Below are 13,977 nucleotides of genomic sequence, written 5' to 3' on the forward strand. Positions count from 1 at the left end.
TCAGGCTAGACTGGGCATAAAAGGGTTAGCACGATACAGTCATACAAGCGGGACGTGCTGTGGACCAACGCTGGGATGTACTGATGGAAGTAACCTTTTTGAGCTCGGTGGTAAGGGGAACACTGGAAACATCTCTGAATAAGCATGCCCAGGCCTCTCAGTTATTGGCAGTGAAAACCAGCAGCCTTGGTGTGTGATTACAGCAAATCAGGTTGCAGCTCTGACACAAGTATGTGATTCCGGTGCTGCATGCCTTAGCGAAGGCATGGGCAAGCAAGATCTTGAAGATTCATGAGACTACAGTGTGCAGGTCTGCTGGCAGTGTGGGGGTAGTTTGGCTCTGAACTTACTCTTCCCAGGCCACCTGAGGAGCCTACTGCTGTTTGTAATGCTACTTGAGCTCCCTAAGTGTGGAAAGTAGGACTGAAACTAAGAGCTGGAGGGCAAAGAAGGTGTGATGGCTCCTCTCAGCCTCATTCTGCAATCTCACCCGGAAAAAGTGGGTTTCTTCTCCAGCATGAGCACACGCTACCCACAATACTGGGCCAGATCCAGTTGTTATTCTGGACTGCAGGGTGACGATACTCACTTTCTAGTGGCACTCTAACTTTATGTGGACAGCCTGAGAGACTGCGGTGGTGAGGGTACAGCCCAGTCACGTGCCCTGTGCCATCACATCCTGGGATGGGACATTTGGTTTCTCTCTTTTCAGGCCTGGGTGAATCTGCAGAGAAATCAGATAAGGGTGGTTTTTTTTTGGTTTTAGCCCCTGCCTGCACTCAGCTGAGTGATCCTAGTAGCGTGATAGTCTCTATTTTGTACTTCAGATGTAATTCCTACACAAAGTTTTAACAGAGCCGTATGTAATTTAAACATCACTTTAGGTTTTCACAGTGTCCTTTAAACAATGGCTCCCCCCTCCCAATATGCCAATTATGTGCTAAACTATATAGCTTTAGTATTGCAGTGTCATTTATTCCATTCAGAGCCTCAAACAGGACAGAAGCCACAGTCCAATAAGCCAGAAAACTGGCAGCATCAGCCAACAGCAAGATCTATAAAGGAGTAAATAAAAAAGCAGAAACAATCTTTTACTCCGTTAATGTCAGACTCCAGGAAGCTGGGACAACCAAATAAAAGCTGAGGTGTGAAAAAAACCAACAAACAAACAAAAAGCATTTCAACCAGAAGCCATTCCTTAAATATCGCAGATCTCTAGGCTGTAGGTTCTTTGTTAGGAAACTGAATACATGCCACTTTACATTTGAGAGGCAAGGCAAGCAGCTCCCTCTGGTACACATGGCAATGCGGCTTTGTGGAGCAGCCCACAATGACAGTGAAAACATGGAGCAGCCGATACCCTTTCAAAGGCGAGGTCTCAGCCCAGCCCCACAGCTACCACTCTGTAATGGCCGCAGTGCATTCCCATTTTTGTTTCAAGCACCTAGAATTGTGCAAGAAGCACTGGTCAGAAAGCTTTTATTTGATTTCCAATGCAGGATCAAAAGTCTGGGCGAAAAAGGAATGAATTCTGGTCCAGAAATTCTCTTGTGAGAAATCTGGAGGAAGTGGCCGCATAAATTGCTGAGGATGGTTTTAGCTCCATCTGTGATTGGCTGCCAACAACATTCGGCGCTGGGGGAGAAAACAGCTGCAGCCAGCACAGGGAGCAGCCTCCTTCAAGCTCATTTTGTTGGACTGCGAGGTAGGATGTGCTTAGGGACAGGATCGCCAGAGACAGCTGAGGGTTAAACTTTCTGGCAAGTTTTTAGGTTAAAATTAAGGAAAAAAAAAAAAAAGAAGAAGAAGAAAAGGGGTGGAAAGAAAATACACTGAGCACCAACAGAAGAGCACATGCTTTTTAGAATCACTGCAAATGGAAAGTGCTGCAATAGTGGACAAAAAAATAAAGAGGGACCCTGAAATATGATTTCATTTCCCCCCACTAATTAGAAAGGTTTATAATTAAAATGATGGAAAAATACATATTTAAGCCATGGTTTTCTGATATAACATCCAAGAAAGAAAATTAAGAGCTGATGGATTTGATGATGGATTTTTTAGAAATAAAACCCAGTTAATTATGTAAAGTGAAAAAATTATGATGTGTCTTACTACATTGACTAAAATCATATGATGTTTATGCAACCTGAACAAAGCCTAGTTTGTTCCTCCATGAGTGTTGCCTCTGAACTCACTTGCAAACTACAGATAATAATACTATGAGGTAAATCAGGAAGGGCCAGGTTTTGCCATGCTTACCATCACTGCTCCTTCCTATGTGTGCTGTGTAAAGTCACATTGACACCAGCGTGAACCTGGTGAACACAGCTGGTCTCAGGATAAGAAAAGGTTTCTGTAAAATTCCTGCATATACCATAGTCATCTGAGCAAAGAAACGTTCACATAGTTTAGCAAAGAGGTAGGCTAATACTGTGCCTGCACAATTTAAGACATGCTAATGAGAAGACTGAGAAAGAAAAATGAGATGCATGCATATTCTTCCCAAAGACTACAGGAAATATTTTATAGCTGCAACTCCTCAAATAACTTGTTAGATATCTTATACACTAAGTGCTTTTGATAACTACCGTAATATTTGCAATGTCCACAGGGGCTACACTGAAGTAACACGAGAGTTACCAAAGTAAATTTATCAAAATTATCAAATTTTGTTTATCAAAAGCAGAAATTGCAGCAATGCTGGGGTGACTTCAGTATATTTGGAAGCCCAAAAGGAAAAGTCAAAGGACAGAAGAATGTATTGTTACTTACTACTGCAGGGAGTGTGTTTATAAAATGACATCTCTTGACATTCTGTAATTATTCTCAATTAAGGAGTTTCGTACAAGACAGCCCAGTTTACCAATCAAACCCAAATCTTTTAAATATCCACTTCTGGAAGGCTGATTAGATAGCGAAAATGGAGCAATGTTCCTACAGCTTTGTAGGATGTCACAAACCATCAGAAACAATAAAGATTTTGGAACTTACTGGTAATTCTGCTGATGGTGAATGAGGCAGAAGAGCATGGCTTGTGCTTTCCTGGCTCAGAAGTGCTGGCTGTAGCAAAATGTAATGTTGATACATGAAGTAGACTGAACTCAGAAAACACATGGCTTAGGAATTAGGTGGTATGTTTGGAAGAGGCCAATTTTTCACCTTAACCTTTCCTTAAGCACAGTTTTAATGCCTTCTCTTTTGGCTGCTGAAATTTAGGAGGTATATATTAGCACCCTATGGAGGAGGAGGCAGAGGAGGAGGAAAAGGAGGAGAAGGAGTGTCAGTGCCAACTACACAGCCCTTTTAGTACCCATTACCGATCATTTCACATAGCGGCTTGGCAGGAAGCCAAGTACCTAGCGTTTAACCTGGTTAGATGTAAGGCACTAGTGTGAAGGTACATAATTAACAAAATTACCAGCTAAATTCCAGATTCTTTACTGTTGCTATAAAACCCAGCTCAGAATCCTCTATCAGTCACAGGATAAATGCTTAAGCCAGTAAGAACAGCCAAAAATACTTCCTTACGTTTGTTGCTAAATATCTGTCTCCCACCAATGTCAATAACTTTGGTTTGTCTCCTTTCCCCTGCTAGATGCTCCAGAAGAAACCTATCCAGTTCCTTGTAGGTGCTGTGAAACACATGCCCTTGCTCTGCCTGCAGAGCGATTGCTTGTTCTAGCAAACTCAAGTTCCCTTTTGTTTTCTCCAGCTCAACCGACACTTCTGTGGTTTCTGACAGGCACTCATTGTCATCTTCTTCACTTTCAGGGAAGGGATTCTGAATTCTCTTCTCAAAAGGATCTGGGTGAGACTCCTGGGGTGCTCTTAGCTCTGTTTCTGAGTCACAAAGTGTTTCACAAGGCCCAAATTCTACCTCTTCCTTCTTAATTTCTGGGACTTCCAGGATGCTAGGTTGATTACACTCTATAATATACTTCTGAGTCACATGGGGCTTTACACTAGTTTCTTCTGAGAAATTTGAGGAGCTGTCCCACTCATTGTCCATAATTTCAGAGGTACTTTCATTTTCCTCAGATGAACAATATTTTGTGTCAGAAATAACAGTCTTTTCCTTTCCTTCAGCTGAATTAATCATGTAACATTCATCAGTGTCATCACTTTCTGTTTTTAAAGATTGAATACCGCTATCATTTAGATTTTCTGCCACTGTTTGAGTGGGTGCATCTTTTGCTAGTTTTCCCATGTTCATCAAAGATTTGGCTACGGCATCTTGATAGTTGGAGTAGTTATCTTTTCTTTGACTGGAATTTTCTTGCCCATCTGAATTAGGGGTTTCCTCAGATGATTTTGGAGTACTTTCCTCTGCATGAGAAAAAAGCAAGATAAAAATATGTAAGGGTTAAGTGACTTTTGTATCTTGCAGAAGTGATCTGAAGATATTTACTTACCAGTTGCCATTTCTTTACTCAATGGTACTCTGAAATGATTGAAATCACACCAAGGCTGTGTTTGAAATTACTGCTTATAACATCAGGAAAAGTCCTTATAAGATTATACCTACTTTATTTTACAGCTCCAAAGCTATATGAGAAATAAATGTGTTGCCAATTTTAACTGATGGTAAAGACATATATTATCTTAGAACACATACGCATTCATATACATGCATATAAAATGCCATATATAGATAGATGCTGTATATATACACAGTCTATGTCATATATGCATATATATATATATATATATATATAAAAACACACACATTTTTAAATTACTCGAATATATATTTTCACTTTTCTTTCATCCAAGATTCCCAAATATTTTCTCAAAATAGACCCTAATTACTTTTCCGGTCACCCCAGGTCCTGTGAAAGACCTTGATGGAAAAAACCCTCAATACTTCACAAAGGGCAGCTCCTGGTCACCATTGCAATTGCCACATTAAGTGATAGATCAGGTCATGCACAGGCAAACAGAAATGGTTGTTATGTACAGTCTCATAAAGGACTTGTTAAAGACACCACTGAAGTGCATCCTGTCTTTATAAACATCTTTCTTCAGAAGAAAAGCAGCAGCCAGCAGGTAATAAAGGCTGCATGTAGGAGAGGTTGTCGGTGTGGAAGACAATATGCCTTTTGTATCTCATTTAATTTTTTATAAACATTTCCTCTGACAAGGACACTCAAAAATACATCTCCATCATCTTCCTTTCTGGTAATTATCTCTCTAAAATCAACACTGGTTTGCCAGGATCAAGTAAATATTGCCATAGTAACTAAAAGCATTTTTGGATGAAGGGAAGAATTTAGTCACAACACTAGCCCCTTCAATAATGCTGATTATAGGGTACATTCTTTTGTTGGGATCTATTCAACATAAACTGAAAAATTTAACATTTTACTTCCTAGAAGGGAGGATGAATAAACAAGCACAGAGTATTTCATAAGATGTGTCTGTCCTCTCCTGAATCAGAAGAACTCCAGGTTTAAATAATAAATTAAGCATAGTCTAAAATGCAAATGAAGTTTCTCTCAATAACACAGCGAGCTATTAAGAGAAAGTGTAAAGGGTTATGATAATTTTAAAGTATTATGAACTACAGAAAACAAATAAAAAGCATTTTCAGTGAATATGTCCAATTCATTGAACTATTCTCTCAATCCACTTAACTACCCACATGTGTACAATAATGATTTATAGACATTATACCTAATTATGCATATTTGGGCTGTGTTAGAGTGCCTAACAAAAGCTCTAGAAAGCAACAATTACCTCTGTTGCTTAGCTACATAGTTTAAAATATTCCTATTAAGTGCAGATTATTGTGGAGGGGAAAAGGGGGACAAAAATGCACATGTGCACCACAATGCATTTCACTTTACTGCTGCCAAACTGTTAGCATTTTGGGTCATTTCCAGTTTACATAATTGTTTGGTTCAACTGTTTGTTATATGTTAAAAGAAAATATTGATTAATTCTTATTCTTCTTCAGAAAATTGGTCTCATGCAGGGAGAGGTGGCCTTGTGCACTGTGTGCATAAAGTTGTGTTTAAAAAAAATGTCTGTAAACCTTAGTGTAACTTTTTAGCAGCTGGTCTAGTACCACACACATTGCAGTGTTCTGAATAAAGAAGTCTGCTGTCTTTTCACATCTCAGCAAGTAAGAATGATGATTTGGCTCTATAACCAACTTTAGTCAAATGGGTTTTTATTATTTGCTCTTCTGCCATTTGGAAAATAACAGAATCCCCTCAGTGGATCATTTCAAAGAGCGAGAAGTTCTAGTTTTAAAAGAAATCTCTCACGCTTAAAAATAAAACAAAAGAAAAAAAAACTTGATAATAGTAACAGGCCTTTTCAGTTATTTTTCTGTGTGAAAGAAGAAAAATAATATAAATTAATAACAGATTTTTGCTCCTTAAATAATCAGAAATTTTTATATGCAATGTTTAAAAATTTGTTGTTGAACCATTCTTAATGGTTCAGCTGTCCCAGCTTTGCTTTTCACTTCTACAGGCTGTAAATTTACTTTTAAAATAATCAAAACTCAGCTTAGTTTACAGTTGCATCAATCCATGAACTGAAGAATTAACTGATCAACGCTCGGGAATCATGAGTTCACAACAAGAAGAGCACTACAAATAAACCTACATACCTAGCTGAAATGTTTTAGCTGAAATTTGTTTTGTAGCTGGCAAAACTAATGCAAAAGGGATAGGTTGTATTATCACCAACACAGGCAGGTTGGGAGAAATCTTGCTAGTATCAAATAGATCTTTCTGAGAATATTTGATTTCTTCTTTTGACTGAAGGCGTGGATGCAAGTAGGGTTCACCTACATTCACATGAATGGTCTTGGCCTAACAATTGCACTTTTTTAAAAAAAAGAACCAGTTAAATAACTTAGGGTCATCCACATATGGCAAAAGTTCTACCTTTACACTGATCATAGTTCTTTCCCTTCAGGTAGTTCTTCAGGCTGTGCAAAGGACAGACACAAGTGAAAGAAAAACACATTACTGAGGGGAGCTCTGGGTGGCCAGGAACCAGGGTGAATCAATACAAGAAAAATTAGATAAAACCTAAATATATCTCAAAAAAACTCCAACTAACAACCCCCCCCCAAAAAAAAAAAAACCAAACCCACACTCATACAGGAACTCTTATTCAAACAGCTTCTCTTATGCTCTTAGGAGGCAGAAATATTCCTTGCAGGCTAGACAGACACTGAGCATCATGGAGCTTTTTTCTTGAATTTACCTTAGTAATGTCACCCAAAAGACAGAGACATTGGGTATCACCTTGTTAATTAATGTTTTGCTTGAAGAGGGAACTCCCTTCTAGGTTTTCACAATTATAGGATGCAGACCCCTGGAAGAGACTCCTAGAAGACTTGCAAGTGACAACTGTCTGAAATCTTTTTTGTATTTAAATGACTCAAAGAACTCCACTCATTTCAGTAGAATGAGGATTTTTGTCTTTAACTTGAAAGACAACCTTCTTCTATGTGCTTTATGGCATTCATATGTATAAAATTTGGGGCTTTTGTTTTGTTTTTAAGGAAATTCTGTTTCGACTGAATAAAGACATAAATTCCTAATCTCAGTTCATCATAGAATCATAGAACAGACTAGGTTGGAAGGGACATAGAAAGATCATCTCATCCAACCTTTTGTGGGAAAGATAACCTAGATGAGATTATTTACCTGATCCTTCCAAAATATTTGATAAGAAGAAACTGAGTGGAAAATAAATTACATTTAAACTCCTGTAGCAACCAGTAACTGAGTGGAATAAAAGTTTTCATATTATTGATGATAACTAATTTCCTAGTGCCAGATCACATTGCTTTTTTCTTGACATTTGCTATCTACTGACGACCCCTCCTTTTAAAACAAATTTAGAATGTATTCCACTGATATCTTCCCACTTCCCAATTAATGATGTATGCAGAACTTCTTAAATATGTGGCAGCCAATTTAGTTTGATATTTTTTGTTCATTTTGAATATATATAAACATATATTAGAAGGAGCATTAAAGACATACTGTAGCTATATCTTTCTGTCTCCCCATCCTCTTCCATATTTTCCAGCATACATGTTGTAGAAGTTTCTATAAATTGTTGGATGTTTGGCTTAGTAGAGTTGGAATAACAAGTACAAAAGTGCTGAGTCTAATAATCGTGTTAAGCAGAACACACGTAGCAGTCACATGCATGAAATTGCTTTGCTAAATGTTAAAGTCAACAGTGTTTTGCTAAGCATTTTTTTTTTCTCTTGCTAAGAGCTCTATATATTCCAGTGAAAATCTGCTCTTCGTAAATGTGTTTTTTGCAGTGGTGGGCTTAACCTTGTTCTTTGACAGAGCTAGTGGAGAAGCAGATGCTGCTCCGTATCTGACCTGCTGCAGTAGTTGTCTCTGTGTGACCTACAAAGCATTTACTAGACCCCAGGAGGAGTTATTGTCCAAAATAACTGGAAGAATGATAGTTAAACCTAGACAGAAAGGCACCATTCCAACTCTGTTAGAATTCAAACACATTCTGAATCGTTTTTTTTAAAATACAGTTTCATATCTCCCTTCCTGTAGAATTCAAGTTCAAGCGGAGCCACCCTGCACAACTACCTGGAGCTGAGCTGCTTTCGACGACACTGATCTCTTCCTGTAAATCTGTCCTGTCTTCATTTTCTTCTTTGCATTCCAAGCTGGGGCTGTAGTGGCGGGGTTTCATTAACAGGGACTTCCTTTTGTTGACAGGAACGCCTGATAGCTGTTCTTCGGCTTTTCTCTTCTTAGCCATGGAGCATTTGTAGGCACTGTAATGATCAACAGCCAATGATAGAGAAAAAAGGTGGGAGAAGTGAGGGGCAAATTGTTTAAAAAATAGCACCATCCTCTAGTTTAATTCTAAGTATAAAAGTGAGGACTGGCAAAATATTAATTCACTTGCAGTTTCAGCAAGTTGTATTTAGTGGATATTTAATTTTAGCTCATGTACTCAAAGTTCAAGGCACAGATGAGTCCCACTTCTTTTCACTGCTTGCAAAATCTGTTTGGGTGAAGGGGAATGAGGAGGAAGACAAACCAAAAAACCCATAACCTAACATTCTTAATCCTAAATAAGCATATTATATATGCTTATATATTATAAGCATAAATAATCCAAACCCTGCTTGGTACTAAAATAAATACATCCAGGAAAGGATGAACAAAATTTTAGTCTGGATTGCTAATCCAGACAAACAGCTGAAGGGAAAAATATATCACCAGTTGTACCAAAACATCCTGAGACTTTGGCTCTACTACTTTTACATCCGTATGGATATCCAATCATGCACCTTGAGTTCAACAGCATAAAACCTGTGTGAAACACATTGTACCTTCAGAACATTTTGTAATACAGGTCCTTCTTTCAATATCAGTCCCAAGCATTGGTTTCATTTTATTACTTTCAGCCATAAATGCCTTGTTTAAGCTCTTCTCAGGCCTCTATGTAGACTCTGGGAAAAGGCTCCTCCAGAGGGCAATGCATCCCACTTAAAACTAGATCTATCTGATAAACACGGTGAGTTGTCCCCTGGGGAAAGGCCTTACACAGTCTAGATGCCTAACTTTCAGATGACCGACATAAGAAGAGAGGGCAGTATTTTAAAGAGGAAGATTTTATTAGGTTTGATACAATTCTCTCAGCTCCTATAAGATCTATGTATTGCTCTGCATATTTATTTGCTTCTACAGATATTTAGCAAAACCTTTGCTTCCATGTAGCTGATTTGCATGGAATATAGGTGTTACCATCACATGACACTTTCCATCAAGAGGCTTGAACCTTCAACCCTCTTTTTTTAATAACTTTTTGTGTAGGTGATTTGACATGATTTCATTGTTCTCTCACACACAATATTCTAAGAAATTTATGTAGTACGAATAATAGTGCTCATATTATATCTGTCAGAGATGAAAAAACTACATATATGAATCTGTGTAATCCACTCAATGGTTTCTCGACCTTAGGCACCCTCAGGGTGCATTACAAATCTACATGATGCCCTTAAGTGTTGCATTTTGCATTTGGCTCACTGTCTTAGCTGCGAGATTTGCAAAAAATCTGTGTATGCAGAGAACTCTTACTGGTTACACATATTACAAGCTCAACGGCATAAATTAATCCTTCCAAGGTATTTTATGTGCACTAAATTGGCTCAGGTTCTGATTGTTTTGGATGAAAGCATATGACTAACTTGAGATTTTTGTTAAAAAAAAAAATACCCATTTTTGGCCAAGCACCTTTTTGGCAATCCATCATTGCAAACATGAAGGACATGGAAATATGAAGATCTGCATTTTAGGAAGAATGTTAAAATTCTACCATATGCATCTTAAACACAGTGGATATTCTTGATCTTCTGAAAGCTGAAATGCTATGGACATCAGGAATACTGGATCCTAAGCACCTGTTGTCATTGAATATATTATGACTTCTGTGTTATTTCTCTGTTTATGAATAGAGGATAACATCAATATCATATTAAAGGTCAGAATCACATCAGTATAAGCATCCCCTTATAAATGATGCCCATATAACAGACATCAGGGATGGAACTAGTGTGGACAAATATGCATAATTTATTTCTAAGAAAATACAGTCAAGAGTCTCTTAATTTATATTTGTGAATGGCAATTCATACCATTTATGTTTTTTCAGGAAAAATGAATAAATGACAAATATTTGAAAACCCTTCGCACAATTGTTTTTATCAAGCATAACCTTCATTAGGTTTATTTTTGATCTTATTTATTTGTCAAGATTCAAGTTTACCTCCAGTAGCTACTGTGAGAGTGTTTAGGACATGATGAATCTCCAGTGTTTAATTCCCCTTTGACAATGCTACAGCTGTTTCTTACACAAGCATAATTAATAGATTTTTAGAACAGAAGATCCAATTAGATCATCTAGTATGCCCTCCTGTGCAATACAGGTCACAGAACTTCATCTAGCTCTTCAACTTTAATCCTGTAATTTGACTATTGTGTATCTTCTAGTCAAGTTAAGGGAAAACATAGTAAGCCATTAAATTGATTTCTGTATTCTTGCTCACTAAGTACAATCTTTTTCTAGCAACATTATGTTATAAGCTCACCACTGTGGGCTGGCATAACAGCTATTAAACGTGTTGTTTTTTTCACCACAACTCTGAAAGAGAGTCAAACTCGGATAGCAGACCACAGTCCAGACCAGGGCTGGGGTACTATTGCTACCTGCCACCTGCAGATCTGCTCTGGGAAATGAGAGCACAAGAATCCCACTTGTCTGTAACCACCAGAGTTTACAGTGGCAAATCAAAAGCTGCAGCATCAGTGTCAGGACAGGAGGCCCACAAATCTGTCTGGAAGCACGTTGTTCATGTTAGAAAGTTTGTCCTCTGTGAAAGACTGATTCATTAGCTTGTCCTTATCCTTTTCTGTACACAAGCGGCCACTTACCCAGATTTCCTCTACAGTTCCTATCATTTTCAAATAAGTGAATACATGAGATTCAATGTTAAGTAAAATAATTCCAGACACCTTCCACTCTGATTACAGGAAGATGACAAATGTTGCTTCTTTCCTAAGAAGTGCAAATTGCTCTCTATATGCCAGAAAGAGATTTTTCAACTCCAACAGAATATACGATTGTTTTCACTGGTGACTTTAAACTGCTCAGTGTTGAGTTTTAACTGGAATCTATTAGTTTCCAAGAGTCAGTTTAAAGCATGTACCAGCAATTCTTCTTTTCTACCTTACAATGCCTAAAAGTAAAAATGAAAATAAAACCAGAAAAAAAACACTTCACAAATTGTAGCTTTTTCAAGTACTTACACATGATTTGTAAAGTGTTTGATAAGGGACATTGGGAATTTAACGGCTTTGAAAAGAATGTATTTATGCCTTTGTAACATACATGATGATTTCACCTTTGTCTTAAAAAGTTTCATTTCTCTCTTTTGCTTGCCTACATTCACACATACACACACGTTAGCACAGATTTGTCAAGCTGTAGTTTGTCAAATGGTAAACCTATAATTTAGCTTCTCTATTACTCATCTCATAAATTCAACGTCTAATAGTTTTGTTGCTATTTATCAATGGCCTGCTTGTTGTCATGGAACACTGATTCAGCTGTCAAGGTTATTTGGTAATCTGAGGCTCATAAAACAAGGAGAAGCTCTTTTTGTTATGAGCCTAAAGCCAATACATTTTTTCCCCCAATTTAACTGTACTTAAATTTTATGAATAATAAATCATTTTAGTACTATATATAAGATGATGATGATGATGATGATGATTATTATTATTATTGTTATTATTATTATTATTATTATTATTATTATTATTATTATTATTATTATTATTATTATTTTAGTCAATGACTCTGTTACCAAAAGCAGTCTTGTGTCATTTATCATAGAGTGAGCCAAGATGGTTAAAATCTGAGACACATAAGACCTAGTTGCATGTGCTGGAAAAAATATGTATTTCATACCTAAATACTTTCAAAAATTTATTTACTAGGTTCTTCTCTTTCCTTTATTTCTGCTCAGAATATATCTTGAACAGTGTGGGCAGACACTGGTAGTATACAGGCAGAACAGTGCATTGGCTCCCCACCACAAAGCAATGCCTCAGATGAAAGAGTTTTTAAGCAGTCCCTAATCACATACAGATTTTCCTACTGCTGAAAATTGTCATGCTTGCCTTTTTTTATTTTTTTTTTAATTGGTTCATCTAAGTAATGTGTTTGTCAAGCCTTTAACCTGACCTTTAACCACTTAGTAGCCAGCAAGAATTTTTTCTTAATCTGTTGGCAAGACTTCCAGATCTCTGGGGATTTTTCTCTTATTCACAGCAGACTGCCAGTTGGTAAAGCATGATAACAGAGCTAAGAATTGCCATAGTGGGTTAAACCATGGGTACGTTCAGCCTGACAACTGGTGTTTACTAATGCCAGTAATGGATGCCATATAAAATAATAAGAACAGAACACACCGCATCTCATGTACTCTCCTTAACTTCAAGAGAGAAAATAAAAGTCTTTGAATATCAAAGCAGGTACATTTATTGTTTAATGCTATTTAAGGAGCCCACTCGTCATGTGATTTTGTGCAGGAATAATTAGTGAAGCATTTTAGTTTGCATAGAAAATAATTCTAAGCCTGAGTTGCCTTTTGACTGTTTGCTTAACTATTACTACAAAATTGTTATTGAATTACAGATAAAGGGGACATCATCTTCTGATCCGAAGAATCATTTAACTTCACACCAGTAGTTAAAAGAGAGTTAGCCTAACTACTCCTTAATCATACTGTGAGTAAAGACATTGCCTGCTGCTTTAGACCTTGATTGGATTTTACTCACAATCTTGCAGATACCATAGGACACTGTGTAAGTCAAACACTACATTTTTCTTACGGGAGAGAAAAGTTGGCATCTGAAAATTCAGAGACACTTGCCATTCACAGATAAACTGGTAGTTTACAAATGTCTGTCATGGTGAGGCTTTCTACTAAGAATTTTAGGACTGCACTGAATAAGAGGCACTTAAACCGAACAAAAATTCTTAATGTCTCCCCACTTTAGTCCTCTTCTATGTATGCTTGTTCTTTAAGAAACAGACGAACTGGATTCTGTCTGACCATCTAGCACAATGGTTTCCAAAGCTTTAGGTCCTAGCTGAAAGAATCAGATCCCCCAAAATCACACAAAAATCCTGAGCTCCTCACAAACTGATGATGAAGAGGAGAAATTACTAGCACTGGATACAGAAAGAGGATGATGCGCTCCTAGTATGAATCTCATGTCCGTTGAATTGACATTGATGTTATTGTTTACATCAACCATGAATGCCTGAGGTTCATGAAAGGAGCTGGAATGTGAGTCCAAAGAAAGAGTTGCTAGTCTGATCACTGCCATTGAAAACCCAAATGACTGCTGTTAATTACAGCAGTTTCGGATGAACAGTGGTTGGGGG

General features: G+C 37.5%; 1 protein-coding gene across 1 annotated transcript in view; it reads right to left on the reverse strand.

The window, feature by feature from the left end:
• The window catches only part of ST18 (ST18, C2H2C-type zinc finger), a 102,320-nt gene that overhangs the window by 42,893 nt on the left and 45,450 nt on the right, over positions 1 to 13,977 (reverse strand). Inside the window, exons 7-10 of the mRNA XM_026841461.1 lie at positions 8,592 to 8,785; positions 3,532 to 4,329; positions 2,995 to 3,063; positions 590 to 724 (exon numbers count right to left, since the gene is read on the reverse strand). Coding sequence (XP_026697262.1) covers positions 590 to 724; positions 2,995 to 3,063; positions 3,532 to 4,329; positions 8,592 to 8,785 — 1,196 coding nt within the window. The remainder of the gene's footprint in view (positions 1 to 589; positions 725 to 2,994; positions 3,064 to 3,531; positions 4,330 to 8,591; positions 8,786 to 13,977) is intronic.

Source organism: Athene cunicularia, assembly GCF_003259725.1.
Source record: "Athene cunicularia isolate RWA chromosome 2 unlocalized genomic scaffold, athCun1 chr2_part1, whole genome shotgun sequence".
NCBI lineage: Eukaryota > Metazoa > Chordata > Aves > Strigiformes > Strigidae > Athene > Athene cunicularia.